Below are 17,327 nucleotides of genomic sequence, written 5' to 3' on the forward strand. Positions count from 1 at the left end.
TAAAAGACTCCATCCACCCAAGCCATAGACTGTTCTCTCTGCTACCGCACGGCAAGCGGTAACAGTACACTAAGTCTGGAACCAACAGGACCCTGAACATCTTCTACCCCCCCAGGGCATAAGACTGCTAATTAAGACCGCTAAATAGCTAATGAAATGGTTACCCGGACTACCTGCATTGACCCTTTTTTGCACTAACTCGCTTGTACTGACTATGCACACACACTGAACTCTATCCACACACTCCCACATACTTACACTGACACCCCAACACACACATACTACATACACCCACACACACATAAGTGCACACATGCATACTGATGCTACACACACGTTCACACACACAGACACACACACACACTTTCACACTCACCACATACGCTGCTGCTACTGTCTATTATCTGTCATGTTGTCTAGTCACTGTTGTCTACCCCTACCTATATGTACATAGCTACCTCAATTACCTCGTACCCCTGCACATCGACTCTGTACTGGTACTCCCTGTATATAGCCATGTTATTTTTACTCGTTATTGTTAATCGCCATTCACTGTGTATTTAGGCCTATTCCGCATTTCTATTAAATATTTTTTCTTTATCTTTAACTGCACTGCTGCAGAACATTTTTGTCTGATGAGTATTTGCCTCTGCTAATGCAGGAGTAATAAAGGCCTAGTGCACTAACTTTGCAGATTTTTTTCTTAATTTTTATAAAATAAAATCACTTTATCTTTAATAAATATATATTTGATTTGATTTATCAGTGGTTGCTGCAGCACCCTCAGCACCCTTCCTTTCTGCGGCTATGAATCCAGGGTTTATATCACGGTCATTGGTTTATATTTATTATTGTTAATCGCCATTCATATTATGCATCGTGGGTCTTGATGGATGTGATGTGTGGATTTAAGCGTCCTCATGTGCCCTCGGTGCAGCGCAGCGAGCCATGCAGCCAGCCGAAGCTGTTTTCTCATTAGGAACTACCTCCTCCTCTATCCGCGTCAAGGTTTTCAGGGGAAAAAAGGATCATTTGAAGGGACAAGCTAAGACTGTAACAGGAGACGCCCACAGTAGGCGATTGCACGACTGCGCACAGTGGATATAGACTTAGACATCCAAGGCCGCTTGAACGGAAGTTTCCTTGTGTAAATGCACAAATAACTGTTTCATGGTTAGGACAATACTTTTCTTTACGTGGTGGTTACAACCTTAACAACAACATTGGAAAATGCTTCTACAAAGGATATTCCGGGCGGTTATCATGGGACCTCCGGGCTCGGGGAAAGGCACTGTGTCGGGGCGCATAGTAAAAAGTTTCGGATTAATGCACCTTTCAAGTGGGGACCTTTTGAGGGCCAACATTAAAGCCAAAACAGGTAAGATTAGATCAGGGTGCAGTTCTAAACCAACCCACCTACACAGATAACGGAAATGGCTGCTATGGCTGATTTTGAAGTAATGCATTATAATGCAGTTTCCTCGACGTAGTCAGAATGTTCCAAATTGCTTGTGTCTTTCTCATGCATGACCGCAGCAGTTGTCACATTAGAAAGGATAGATGGTGCTATCATGTTCTTACGTTTGTGTGATTGGCTATTAATTAGGGTTACTTTCAATAACCCAAATCATAAATCAAAATGAATATGAATGTATGGTTTAAAGCCGCAAGCAACAGTAGAAACTGTAACGCGTTTTATCGCCCGTTTCAGTAAAAAGCTGAGGGATTGGGGCTGGAGAAATTTAACCAAGAGCCATCGATGCAGGGCCGGCACTAGCCTTTTGGGGGCCATAAGGCGAATATATATATTTTTTGTTTTAAAGTAAATTTCCTTCAATTCTACACATTTTGACATGGGGGTTGAGAAAATGTTGGAGTTTTCTGCATTTTAGCATGGGGTGGAGATACATTTGAGCCGTTTAAAGCAATTTTTCTGAAATTCTACACATTTTGCCATGATTTATGCCATGTTAATATGATCTGAGTGGTGACAATCAATGGGGGCCCCCTGGAGGTCAGGCCCTGGGCACGTGCCCCTTTTTGTCACTGGCAATACCCCATAATATACAGATACAGTATATACCCCATAATATATACCATATAATGTAAAAAATTAATGCCAAAATGTCAAAGTGAATTATGTCTTTTGAAATTTCAATTAATTAAAAATGAAAACCTGAAATGTCTTGAGACAATAAGTATCCAACCCCTTTAAGGCAAGCCTAAATAAGTTCACAATAGCCCATCATTTTTTATGAATTAATAAAAAACGAAAAGCTGAAATGTCTTGAGACAAGTATTAAACCCTTTGTTATGGCAAGCCTAAATAAGTTCAGGAGTACAAATTTGCTTAACAAGTCACATAATAAGTTGCTCTGTGTGCAATAGTAGTGTTTAACAGGATTTTTGAATGACTGCCTCATCTCTGTACCCCACACATACAATTATCTGTAAGGTCCCTCAGTCGAGCATTGAACACAGATTCAACCACAAAGACCAGGGAGGTTTTCCAATGCCTAGCAAAGAAGGGCACCTATTGGTAGATGCGTAGGAGAAAAAAAAGCTGACATGGGTATGGCTGCATCATGTTATGGGTATGCTTATCACTAGGGAGGTATTTATGATAAAAAGAAACGGAATAGAGCTAATCACAGGCAAAATCCTATACTAAAAGCTGGTTCAGTCTGCTTTCCAACAGACACTGGAATACAAATGAACCTTTCAGCAGGACAAAACCTAAAACACAAGGCCAAATTTTCAGGATAAGACCAGGGTGTAGACCGTGTCGAAGTAACAATGTTTATTACAGAAACAGGGGCAAAGGTACAGGACGGCAGGCAGGCTCAGGTCAGGCAGAGGTCAGTAATCCAGAAACTGGGCAAAGGTACAGGACGGCAGGCAGGGTCAGGCAGAGGGGTCAGGCGGGCGGGCTCAGGGTCAAAACCAGGAGGACCAGAAAAGAGAGACTTTGGGAAAGCAGGCGCTGATACAAAAACTGCTGGTTGACTTGACAAACAAGACGACCTGCCAACAGACAAACAGAGAACACCGGTATAAATACACATGGGATAATGGGGAAGATGGGTGACACCTGGAGGGGGGTGGAGACAATTACAAAGACATGTGAAACAGATGAGGGTGTGACACAAATATACACTGGAGTTGCTTACCAAGACGTCATTGAATGTTCCTGAGTGGCCTAGTTACAGTTCTGACATAAATCAACTTGAGAATCTATGGCAAAACCTGAAAATATTTGTCTAGAATGATCAGCAACCAATTTGACAGAGATTGAATGATTTTGGAAAGAATAATGGGCAAATGTTGCACAATACAGGTGTGGAAAGCTCTTAGAGACTTACCCAGAAAGACTCACTGACATGGTTCCACCAGAGGGCGGCAGAGACCGTCCTAGAGACATTAACGACACTCAGGTGTGTCCTATTTACTCATGATGATTTCCCTGTTAAAAGAGGTGTGTTTTCTGTTGTCCTTGGCAGAAGCATGAATTGTTTACCATGTGCGGTCGTATCCTGAGTCAGTTTTTGAGACTGAGTGTTTGTTGTTTTTCAAGTGTACTGTGATCCTGTGGCGACTGTTTCTCAGTAAAGTATTATGTTTATCCTTAACCACTGATTCCTTGTCTGGTCTCTTCTCTGCACCTGGATCCAACCTCACAACTTCCAGACAAATTAAACAACTTCTTTGCGTGCTTTGAAGACAATACAATGCCACCGATGCGGCCCACTACCAAAGACTGTGAGCTCTCCTTCTCCGTTGCCGTGAGTAAAACATTTAAACGTGTTAACCCTCGCAGCTAAATGACTAGTGCCCCGTGGCACTCACTTCTGTCATCATGAAGTGCTTTGAGAGACTAGTCAAGGACCATATCACCTCCACCCTACCTGTCACCCTCAATTTACTTACGGCCCCAATAGGTCCACAGATGATGCAATCGCCATCACACTGCCCTATCCCATCTGGACAAGAGGAATGCCTATGTAAGCATACTGTTCATTGACTACAGCTCAGCATTCAACACCTCAACTCATCATCCAATAGGGCGGTGCACAATTGTCCCAGCGTCGTAAGTAAGAATTAGTTTTTAGCTGACTTGCCTAGTTAAATAAAATACAAATTTAAGCTTGAGTCCCTGGGTCTTGACCCTGCCCTGTGCAACTGGGTCCTGGACTTCCTGACATGCCGCCCCCAGGTGGTGAAGATGGGGAAACAACCTCTCCACTCTGCTGATCCTCAACACTGGGACCCCACAAGGGTGCGTTCTCAGCCCCCTCCTGTACTCCCTGTTCACCCACGACTGTGTGGCCATGCATGCCTCCAACTCCATCTTTGCGGACGATGCAACAGTGGTAGGCTTGATTACCAACAATGACGAGACAGCCTACAGGGTGGGGGTGAGGGCCCTCGGAGTGTGGTGTCATGGAAAATAACCTCTGACTCAAGGTCAGGAAAACAAGAGATGCGCCCCCTATCCACATCAACGGGACAGCAGTGGAGAAGGTGGAAAGTTATTATTTTTAAGTTCCTCGGTGTACATACCACCGACAAACTGAAATGGTCCACGCACACAGACATTGTGGTGAAGGTGCAACAGCGCCTTCAAGTTGGCATGTCACCGAAAACCCTCACTAACATTTACAGGTGCACAATCGAGAGCATCTTGTCGGGCTGTATCACCGCCTGGTATGGCAACTGCACTGCCCACAACCGCAGGGCTCTCCAGAGGGTGGTGCGGTCTGCACAACGCATCACGGGGCAAATTACCTGCGCTCCAGGACACCTACAACACTCGCCGTCACAGGAAGGCCAAAAAGATCCAGGACAATAACCGCCACTGCCTGTTCACCCCGCTTCCATCCAGAAGGCCAGGTCAGTACAGGTGCATCAAAGCTGGGACAGAGAATGAAAAACGGCTTCTATCTCAAGGCCATCATTGTTAAACAGCCATCACTAGCACAGAGGCGGCTGCCTACTTACAGACTTGATATCATTGGCCACTTTAGTAATGCCACTTATCTCGCATTACTTATCTCATATGTGTATACTGTATCCTACGCTCTGTCACTGCTCATCCGTATATTTTATATTCTTATCCCATTCTTTTACTAGATTGTGTATTGTTTTGCTGTGGAATTGTTAGATATTACCTGTTAGATATTGCTGCACTGTCAGATCTAGAAGCATGAGCATTTCACTGCACTCGCAATAACATCTGCTAGCCATGTGTATATGAACAATAACATTTGATTTGACCAAGTCACACTCACATCTGTAATTGCTGCCAAAGGGGATTCTAACATGTATTGACTCAGAGGTTTGAGTACTTTTCTAATGAAGATATATTAGTGTTTTATATTTATTTTTTCTGAATGTTAAACATTTTCTTTCACATTCGATTGTTTTGTGTAAATTGTTGACAAATTACAATTAAATCAATTTTAATCCCACTTTGTAACACAACAATGTGGAGAAAGTCAAGGGGAGTGAATACTTTCTGAAGGCACTGTACATGGGTCTTTCTATAAATAATTGGGCCGATGTGTGACATTAGGATCAACATTTGAAAATGGTTTGAAACAAATAATGTGGACATTGTTTTACCTGACTAAATAGATTGTATGCATGCCGACTATTTAAAAAAAAATGTTGTAGCCTTTGTGGCCAACTCAGGCACACACAAACCATGAATAGTCGTAGCATTAATCTCACCGTTTGACTCTCACCATTGCTGTTTTTATGATGAGAAAGTGGCCAAAAAACTGGTTATTTTTTTTAATAGAATGATTAAAAGAACCCTTCAATTGACGTGTCGGGACACAAACGAAAGTGGACAAATATCTTACAAAAATGGATAAAAAATGAAACCACAGATTATTTTATGGGAGCAGGAGAATTTATACATTGGCTACAATAATTACAATAACTTTTCAAGCACCAGATTGAGGAAATGTCTGATTTCAAGGTACGCCTATTCCAGTGCTTGTATTTCTGAGCTCCAAGTTCAAGTAGGTTACTTGAAGCCCCTTGTATTGTTTAAAATTGCAGGTGTAACATGGACAACCAAAATGTATTTGTCATGTTATTTCATTACCAAATCATATTATGAAGAAGCCCACTAGGCTGTAATTTCTCATATCCAGAATAATTAATAGGAATAGCATTGGGTGTTGCACAATAATCTTTCCTACACAATTGCGCATGGTAGACTGTCCAATCCGAGGCACAAAAACAACACCTTTTTTCCAGCACTTGGGCTGTTGTTGCATTGCATTAGCTATCACCAAAGCTGTTCATCACTTGACTGTCATTTGGCAAATTTCTTCCCGGATCAGATGTGTGAAAATATCATGGCGTAGCTAATCAGCTGGACACCAGCAAGTATTATGCATTATTGAAGAACCATGTTCATGACACTATCGATTTAGGTTTTAAGTATCAAGGTAAGGTGACTCTTTCAGTTAGAAGCATTCAATTTTGCAATGCATAAATTATTTTGGATTTGTGTGCCCATGAAATCTGTTTTCACCCCATAACATCAGGAGACAAATGTTACGTAGTTACACTGCATTTCTGAGATCTCTATACAAAAAACTGTCTGGCAGCTAGATCCAGGATTCTTACAGGGTTCAAGTTCAATGTATAATTTAACCGCCGGTGTAAGTACTAAACTGCTTACTGACTGTACACTGTAACGATACTGCATGATTGAAGTGGGTTTACTAAAGTGTTAGTTCTATTAGCTATGATAACTATGACGTTACTTTAGCTAATATGGTGACAATGGTGTATAGGCTGTGTGTAGCGGTTATATGTTTTGGCTTGGAATATTTTTTTTTTTTTTTTTTTTTTTTTTTTTGCCTGGTCACATACAGCTGTGTTGTGCATTGAAGTCAACAAGCGAAGGGAAAAGGTGAGAGGAGGAGAGTGCATAGCTGCGAGAAGGAATACAACTTGGCTGCTATGAAAGTGAACTGTGTTTTTTCGTGATCAGCGGTGTATTCATTCTGCCGATTATGTTAAAAAAAAAAAACGTTTCTTTAATGGTAGCAAACAGAACAAAGCATGATAAACATACGTGAATTTGTCCAATAGAAATTCTTGTTTGCAACAGACTAATGATTACACCCTATATCAGCTAGATGCAGGCAAGAGTATGCAAGATGGTATTGAATGTGTCACTCTGTCCACGTCTCTGTCGCCTCAAAAACATTTTTTGAACTGTGTCACCTACGTTGTAAACTTTCATTCATAGGCTAGGTTGTAGCAAGCTCATGGGTATAGGGAAAGTATAATTTAGTAGCCTAAACCTATCACTGTTACATTGAACTGGGTGAATGGAATATGAATGACAGTTATGCAATATGCTGTAATAGAAATAAGGCCATGCTCATGGGAAAAAAAATTATTGTCCTCATCTTAAACGGCACTGACCCCATTGGCTATTATCAACACTATCTTAATGTAATGACAAACAAAATGGCAGATTATAATTAATGACTTAACAACCGTTGTAACAAGTTGTCCAATGTAGGAAATCCTCACTGTTACCCTCTTTTATAGAAAGACCCTAATATAGATAAATGGTCGGGGGCACCCTAGTGCCCAGGGGCCCTAAGCAACCGCTTATCAATCAATCAAATGTATTTATATAGCCCTTTTTACATCAGCAGATGTCACAAAGTGCTATACAGAAACCCAGCCTAAAACCCCAAACAGCAAGCAATGCAGATGTAGAAGCACTAGGAAAAACTCCCTAGAAGGGCAGGAACCTAGGAAGAAACTTGGAGAGGAATCAGGCTTTGAGGGGTGGCCAGTCCTCTTCTGGCTGTGCCGGGTGGAGATTATAACAGTACATGGCCAAGATGTTCAAATGTTCATAGATGACCAGCAGGGTCAAATAATAATAATCACAGTGGTTGTAGAGGGTGCAACAGGTCAACACCTCAGGAGCCAATGTCAATTGGCTTTTCATAGCTGAGCATTCAGTTAGAGACAGCAGGTGCGGTACAGAGAGAGAGAGAGAGAGTCAAAAACAGCAGGTCTGGGACAAGTAGCATGTCCGGTGAACAGGTCAGGGTTCCATAGCCGCAGGCAGAACAGTTGAAAGGGGAGCAGCAGCACGACCAGGTGGACTGGGTACAGCAAGGAGTCATCAGGCCAGGTAGTACTGAGGCATGGTCCCGGGGGTCAGGTCCTCCGAGAGGGGAGGGAGAGAGAGAATTAGAGGGAGCATACTTAAATTCATACAGGACACCGGATAAGACAGGAGAAGTACTCCAGATATAACAGACTGACCCTAGCCCCCCGACACAAACTATTGCAGCATATATACTGGAGGCTGAGACAGGAGGGTTCAGGAGACACTTATGTCACTTATAGCTAGGGGCCAGCCCTGTATGGATGCAAGGACTGACCATCTATTATAGCTTAAGCCATGTTTTGAGGCTATAATGTTTACATTTACTTTGTTTACAAACATTGGAGTAAAACAATCCTATATTTTGTGTTCTGATGGGGTACGACCAGGACCCTAAAGTTTGGCCATATGCTCCTAGATATTTTGCCGTGTGACCTGACATGTTATTTTGGGAGCAGCAGTGCAACCAGAGGGAAAAAAATCACCCAGATGATAATGTTGTGAGATAATGTTATGTTGTGCTCCTGTGCAGTTGTGCCAAGAGAAAAAAAGTGAGTGCAAATTTGTTCAACCCAAATACTACATGTAAAGAATATTAAAGAATGATTTGTGTTACTTGCAACTTTCGGAATACTTAATGGTATGGGAATGCCTGTGTCTACCACTTTGTGTCGCCAGTTAGCGATGCCAAAACAGTCATTTCTAAAGGCTTTCCCATAAAACTTTCCAAATGAAATGTTAACTGCAAAGTAGGCTTACCTGACAGAATATGATATCATGATGATTTGTATTAATCAGGTGGTCTTTTGTTTTGTAATCTATGCTATTGCGCATGCAGTACAGAAACACCGCCAGCCAAACACCAGTCTATTGAGGTGTGCAAATGAAAATATATATATTTTTTTTCTTCCAGACTCTTGATGTGGTTTAAGCATGGTTGTGGACTTAGAACTTCAAATGTAGTTGTTTTTCTATTTAAAAAAAAAAAGTGAGATTTTGAGTGTGAAAACCTGAAAAACACTAGGGGAAATCAGGAACCTGGAAAAACGAAATAAATGTTTTGGCTGGTAAGAATTGTGAGTGGCTGGCAAATTGTTTCATCTACCTGCCACAGTGGCTGCTGGACCAACAAGTTTGTTTTTAGGCCATGTTCGTAAACCATGTCACAGGTCGTTCCAAAACCAGACATTTGTTTACACCTTGTTCAGTCATTTTACTTCATTAGCTCTCTATCTAAACCTTTGGGAGCACAGAAAGAAAGGAAAAGGGATAGCTTCTTTAGAAGATCAATAATCATAGCAATGAATGACTTATCCTTTGCATGTCTTCACTCACACATTTGAGACAGTGTAGAATTTTCAGTGTAATGCATCTCAGGTAGTGCTTTTACACAATGTAGAAACCACCTAATATTCCACAAATTACTTTGTAATTGTAATTACAGGTTTTTGTATCAACATTTTAGCTTTTTATAATAAACAAATGTATTTACAGGTTTAAGTATTAGTTTCTAGAGCACAACCAGGGCCCCAAGTCATGAGCTCTGCTGATCGGCAACTGCGACCTAGTGGTGCCAAAAGCCCTGGTCTGCCCTCGAAATTCTGTTTTGGGCTCTCAAATTAGTTTGTTATGATCAGGTTTGAATCCAACGATGAATTATTTAAAAGTTTTCTACAAATCTAGATATTTAATTAAATAGTGATCTAATCTGACTACTACATTTGTTGTCACACAGGACCACGTGCTGACACATACCAATCAGGGGCCAGCAGGCTAGGAGGAGGCTCCTGATTGACTCTCTCAGGCAGGATGAAAACGACTACATCGACCATGATCCTTTGCTAGTTACGGCCACTTTCACCATGATCTTTAGCATTTTTTTGTGCCATTCAGCCCCATTCAGCTTCTTATTCAAATACTTCCGGCTTCATGTGCGATCGAGAGTTTTCCATCGGAATAGAGCGGATGTCATCCACCTATCACTATCTACTGGTTTTAATATCTATGAGCACAACATGTGCTTCAATAGTACCTTTATATAGGCCCAATATGCTATATCTCAATCAATGAAAAAAATCTATATCTTCTGGTGCTCCTAGATTTTATGTTGTGCTCCTAACTTTTTTTAATTTGGGAGCACCAGTGCTACCAATATTTTTTTTAATTTAGAGCCCTGGGGATGGCAGTTGAACTAAGAAATGCTTCAATAGCTAAGTTATATTCTTCAAGAATATTGGGTATATATCATACATTTATAAGTCTAAAAATGAATGTGGCGTCTGCCACTTTAATAGTGATGCGATCAAGTTATTTTCTATGAAAGCACAAAATGCAACATACAGAGAAAGAGAAAAAATAAAGAAACTGTTATCCACAAGATGATGCAATGAAGCATGAAATGAAAGTCCTGAAAAAATCTCTGATTTCTCACACTCCTTCTATTATGGTGTGGTGGTTGCTGATCAACTGACCCCTGGGGAGAAAGATGCAGGTCAAGAGTTCAAAAAAGTTCACCAAAGTTTTTCTAATGACCCCTGGCCTAAACCCCTGGATTTCCTGTCTAACTACTTGTTGTTTTGTTGAAGTTGCTCTTGACAACTATTACAGAGATAACAATAGACCAACACCTTGCAAATAAAATACTCCCCCCTACAGTAGCCAATAGTGTGTTTCTGGTCAGACTATGATAAGAGAAACAGTTCAGTCCAGTTCCACAATCATACTGGTATCTTACTGCAGTTAGGTCGAACCTGAAGAGGAGTGACAAGACCCCCATCACATATCATTACGTGGAAAGAAGAGTCATTGTGACAAAGAACCGCTTTAGTTTGAAACAATTAGACACACCTGTATTTCACATAGACCTACAGCTAATGTAAACCTGTGCACAGGTAACCTGATATATAAACAAGCTGGTACCTGAGCTTTCTACAGTGAAGTTCAAGGTAGTTCTGTATGTAACCGCAACATGCTATCACATTGCTCCAGCTCTTACCTTGGCTGAAGTCCCATCAGATATGAGGACATCATAAACTGAAGAGTAGCCTATAGGGGACAACTGACTTCAAGGACTTCATTCGCACTCTCCCTAGCACCTTTGTATCACACTGGAATGATATGAAGGACATAAAAGGCAATAGAGTTTTATTTCAGAACACCCAAGTGAAAGCAGGACGAAAAGACTCCGTTTTATTGCCCATACCATCTTCCATAAATCTGTGATCTAGTTAGCAGTTAAATTGTACATTTTGTAAGTACACACAAGCACAGCAAGCCATGTGCCAAGTCCTCAAAGAAGGCCAATAGTTCACAGAATGCATTCCTGTATATCCAAAACACATATCTTCAGTGTGGAGTGTGCAGCCTCTCTGCTCTAGACTGAGATGAGATCCACAGTAGGCTATATTAGCATGCATATGGGTCCTGCTGCACCGTCTATGGCCCTGCACAACCCCCTGCCCTACCCCCTGCCCTGACTGTCAGGAAATTCCTTTCTGCTGTTAGACAAAGACCAATTAAGTGAAAGGCCGAGGGGGAAATGTATTCCGGCCTAAATAGGAAAGGATCTACTCAAGTTTTTCTAATCCTATTAGAAATATATAGGTAACTGCCAAAATAAAGGAAACACTTGAGTAAATGAGGGATAGAAAGTATATTGAAAGCAGGTGCTTCCACACAGGTGTGGTTCCTGAGTTAATTAAGCATCCCATGCTAAGGGTCAGGTTTAAAAATGCCCAGTTGCCCATTATTTTGGCTACCATGGCTAGAATAAGAGATCTCAGTGACTTACCATGGCTAGAAGATTTCAGTGACTTTGAAAAAGGGGTCTCAAAGGAGCATAGGGGGTTTAAAGTGTGTGTCTCAGTCACCAGAACCCAACCCAATTGAACACTTATGGGAGATTCTGGAGCGGTGCCTGAGACAAGGTTTACCACCACCATCAACAAAAGACCAAATTATGGAATTTCTCATGGAAGCATAGTGTCGCATCCCTTCAATAGAGTTCCAGACACTTGTAGAGTCTATGCCAAGGCGAATTGAAGCTGTTCTGGTGCACCCTATTGAGACACTTTATGTTGGCGTTTCCTTTATTTGGGCAGTTACCTGTAGTTTCTTTGAGTACAGTACATATCGTAATCAATTGGGGAGATTTTGTCTTTTCTCGACTTGGTAAAGATACAGGATGTTTTTGTCCTAATGTACAGGTTATGTAAGATGTATAACTCTATTCTGGACAAGATAGGATTTGGTAGAATATGTTCTTAGTAGAGAATGCACAGTAAAGATGACAGCTCTGAGCTGTGTGTGTTCCTGTGTCTCTTCTTTTGGCAGAACATGTAAAGAGTTGGTCCCATGTTTCATGCGCTGAAATATAAGATGCAGTTTTGTCACACAGCTAAATGCCACAGATGCCTCTAGTTTTGAGAGAGTTTGCAATTGGCATGCTGACTGCAGGAATGTCCACCAGAGCTGTTCCCAGACTATTGAATGTTCATTTCTCTACCATAATCCGCCTCCAACGTTGTTTTAGAGAATTTGGCAGTACGTCCAACCGGCCTCACAACCGCAGACCACATGTAACTATGCCAGCCCAGGACCTCCACATCAGGCTTCTTCATCTGCGGCATCGTCTGAGACCAGCCACCCTTACAACTGAGGAAACTGTGGGTTTGCACATCCGTAGAATTTAAGTACAAACTGTAAGAAATTGTTTCAGGGTAGCTCATCTGCGTGCTTATCATCCTCACCAGGGTCTTGACCTGACTGTAGTTCGGCATCGTAACCGACTTCAGTTACGATGCAGCTCTGGGAAATGGTCCCCTTCGATGGCCACTGGCCCGCTGGAAAAGTATGCTATTCACGGATGAATCCTGGTTTCAACTGTACAGGGCAGATGGCAGACAGTGTGTATGGCATCGTGTGGGTGAGAGGTTTGCTGATGTCAATGTTATGAACAGAGTGCCCCATGGTGGCGGTGTGGTTATGGTATCGTCAGGCATAAGCTACAGACAATGAACACAATTGCATTTAATCTATGGCAATTTGAATGCACCGTGACGGGATCCTGAGGCCCATTGTCGTGCCATTGTTGCAAAGATCTGTACACAATTTCTGGAACCTAAAAATGTCCATGGCCTGCATACTCACCAGACATGTCACCCATGGAGCATGTTTGGGATGCTCTGGATCGACGTGTACAACAGCATAATATCCAACAACTTTGCAGTTTTTGAAGAGGAGTGGGACAACATTCCACAGGCCACAATCAACAGCCTCTTTGTGAAGGAAGTGAGTCGCGTTGCATGAGGAAAATGGTGGTCACACCAGATTCTGACTGGTTTTCTGATCCATGCCCCCATCTTTTTTTTGAAGGTATCTGTGACCATCAGATGAATATCTATATTTTGCAAATGTATATAAAAAAAACTGATATCACATTTACATAAGTATTCAGACTCTTTACTCAGTACATTGATGATGCACCTTTGGCAGCGATTACAACCTTGAGTCTTCTTGGGTATGATGCTACAAGCTTGGCACAACTGTATTTGGGGAGCTTCTCCTACTCTTCTGTGCAGATCCTCTCAAGCTCTGTCAGGTTGGATGGGGAGCGTCGCTGCACAGCTATTTTCAGGTCTCTCCAGAGATGTTCGATCGGGTTCAAGTCCGGGCTCTGGCTGGGCCACTCAAGGACATTTAGAGACTTGTCCTGAAGCCACTCCTGCGTTGTCTTGACTGTGTGCTTTGGATCGTTGTCCTGTTGGAAGGTGAACCTTCGCTCTGGAGCAGTAAACACCTACACAATTATAAAATGTTGTCTTGTTTGGTGGCAGAGCTCATTAAAATATTAACCATTGTGTAGAATTATACCCAAATATGCAAAGGAGGATATTGCATATTTCTACCTTTGTGTACCTATTTAGAATACATCACCATGAAGAGAGTGACATTCATATCCATAATTATGCATTTCTGTGTAGTACAGATCAGGGACTCATGAAGAAATTCCGTTACCGCACACATAAAAAAACTAAGGGAGATTTTACCGAAATTCTGTTACCAAACCTTGCATCGGCACAGTTCTTCCAGAAACTGTGTTTGTGTTAGACTATGGTTTGTTAAACTTTGAAATCAATGGTTTTTGTTTGGCAAATCTTGAGTCTCATCGCAATTCCTTTACCGTGGCATTGCCCATGACAGCTTTCTGTTTTATCCTTGCAGAATTGGGTCTTCTGAGATAATAAATAGTAAAGATCACAGCTCTGATCCTTGTGTTTTCTGTCTCTTCTCCGGACTCCTGCAGAGCTGGGTCTTCTGATGAAGTGCATAATGTGTATATGTGTAAATAGTGAAGATCACAGCTCTGCGCTTTAACTTCCTCCATGTCTCCTCTCCTGGCAGAGCTGAGTCTTCTGATGAAGTGCATAATGTGCACATGTTTAAATAGTAAAGATCACAGCTCTGAGCGTTATCTTCCACTGTGTCTCCTCTCCTTGCAGAGCTGGGTCTTCTGATGAAGTCATGCATTGACCAGGGTCAGCTGGTACCTGATGACGTCATCTCCCGTCTCATCCTGACAGAGATGAGGAACATAGACCAGAGCAGCTGGCTGCTGGATGGTAAGCAGTAAGCACCTGCACCACACTCATTACACCGACAGATAGAGGGGATAAAACTGGGGAAATATAGAAAAAGGTTATAATAATAAATATAGCTCTGAGCACCAATGAACAGGCTTCACAGGATTACAGAAAGTACACAAGATCGGGTGGATAACAAAGCAAGCACTCTATTATGTGAAAGCATTACCATGTTTATCTCTCAATACCACAAGGTTGACACAAGTGAAGTTTGACTAGTACTGTAGGTTGGTTACCTTTGAATGCAGCAACTAATCATTATCCAATTCCTTAGAGGCTAATTAATTGAGTCTATATACCAAATCTGACTTATGGTTCATGAGAAGAAGATTTTTAAGCAGTAGCATATGTGGTAACATGCATCTATAGATACAATGCAGCCATATTTGAGTGCAGCAACAAACAAAAAAATATGTAAACCATTAAAGACTGATGTAATGAGTCTTAATGCAAAATCTGGAGTGAATCTGATGTATGGTTCATGAGGAGAAGATTATTGCAGATGATTTTGAGCATTAGCGTTACACATGCAAAGAATGAGTTGTTAATAGATTCCTTGTTTTTTGAGATATCAATACCAAATTCAGTGAGGTTCATCTTAAGGACATCCTGTCACGGCTGTCGAAAGGAGCGGACCAAAGTGCAGCGTGGTCGTAGTTCCACATTTTATTTAATCAGTGAAACTTTGCAATACATAAATAACTGAATATGACAAAACAACAAACCGTGACGCAGAGAGAAACAAACACTACTCAAAATGTATAATAACCCACAAAAACCCAGGAAGAAAAACCCCTACTTAAATATGATCTCCAATTAGAGACAACGAGGACCAGCTGCCTCCAATTGGAGATCAACCCAAAAAAACAACAACATAGAAATAGAAAAACTAGAACTTAAACATAGAAATACAAAACATAGAAAAACACACAAAAAACCTGTCACGCCCTGACCTACTCTACCATAGAAAATAACCTCTTACTATGGTCAGGACGTGACACATCCATGATAGCGATGACAAGCTTCAAGTTGATAGGCCACTGTGGAGTGGATTTACAGTGGTTTAAATCCCTTAGATTTTCTCAAACTAAGTCTGGGTAACAGTTCTTTTAGCTAATGTTCCACTCCTTGCCACTCCTGTCATTTGCCAAAGAGACTGGCCTCTTTGGCAAATGAACTGGATTTACGGCACAGTTGCTGATTGGTAGTTAGAAACATTAATGTTAAACATGATGTCACGTTCCTCGTATTCTCCCTCATCGGAAGATATCTCGAAATCACTGTCAGACCAATACGCAGCGGGTTGCGTGCTCCACATCATTTTATTTAAATATGATGTACACGAAAAAACAATAAACACGACAGATGGTGACAGTTTCACAGGAGAAACGAAACACAGTGCAAACTACAATTCCCCACGAACAGCGTGGGGGAAAATGAACTTAAATGAGATCCCAATCAGAGACAACTAGCAACAGCTGTCTCTGATTGGGAAGACAGAAACCAACATAGAAATACTCCCCAATAGAGCCAACACAAGGCTCCAACGCAAAACAGAAAACAAACACAGGAAAACCACCCAACATAAACCACCCTGACCCAAAACACCTGAGTTCACCCGGTCAGGGCGTGACAGTACCCCCCCCTCAACGGTGCGTACTCCCGGCGCACCAAACTTAAGTCTATTAGGGGGGGGAATCCGGGTGGGCGCCTCACCCTCGGTGGAGGCTCTGGCCCCGGGCGTGTTCTCCCCCCCGCCTCCCCCTTAGCCCTACCCCTCTGGCCCGGACTGGACCACTGTGGAGAGGCATGCCCAGGCTCTGGAGCGGAGCTGTCGCCCGGAACAGGATTGGGCACCGGTGGACCGGACCCGGGCCGTGCCGGACTGGGAACACGCACCACTGACTTGGTGCGGGGAGCAGGAACGGGCCGGACAGGACTGGGGACACGCACCACCAACCTGGTGCGGGGAGCAGGGACGGGCCGGACAGGACTGGGGACACGCACCACTAACCTGGTGTGGGGAGCAGGGACGGGCCGGACAGGACTGGGGACACGCACCACTAACCTGGTGCGGGGAGCAGGGACGGGCCGGACAGGACTGGGGACACGCACCACTAACCTGGTGTGGGGAGCAGGGACGGGCCGGACAGGACTGGGGACACGCACCACTAACCTGGTGCGGGGAGCAGGGACGGGCCGGACAGGACTGGGGACACGCACCACTAACCTGGTGCGGGGAGCAGGGACGGGCCGGACAGGACTGGGGACACGTACCACTAACCTGGTGCGGGGAGCAGGAACGGGCCGGACAGGACTGGGAACACGCACCTCTGACTTGGTGCGGGGAGCTGGAACGGGCCGGACAGGACTGGGGACACGCACCACTAACCTGGTGCGGGGAGCAGGGACGGGCCGGACAGGACTGGGGACACGCACCACTAACCTGGTGCGGGGAGCAGGAACGGGCCGGACAGGACTGGGGACACGCACCGTGGGCTTGGTGCGGGGAGCAGGGACGGGCCAGA

General features: G+C 43.0%; 1 protein-coding gene across 1 annotated transcript in view; it reads left to right on the plus strand.

The window, feature by feature from the left end:
• Positions 1-988: 988 nt before the first annotated feature.
• LOC115159127 (GTP:AMP phosphotransferase AK3, mitochondrial) overlaps positions 989-17,327 on the plus strand; it is a 40,857-nt gene continuing 24,518 nt past the window's right edge. Inside the window, exons 1-2 of the mRNA XM_029708564.1 lie at positions 989-1,378; positions 14,659-14,778. Coding sequence (XP_029564424.1) covers positions 1,231-1,378; positions 14,659-14,778 — 268 coding nt within the window. The 5' untranslated portion in view covers positions 989-1,230. The remainder of the gene's footprint in view (positions 1,379-14,658; positions 14,779-17,327) is intronic.

Source organism: Salmo trutta, chromosome 23 (assembly GCF_901001165.1).
Source record: "Salmo trutta chromosome 23, fSalTru1.1, whole genome shotgun sequence".
NCBI lineage: Eukaryota > Metazoa > Chordata > Actinopteri > Salmoniformes > Salmonidae > Salmo > Salmo trutta.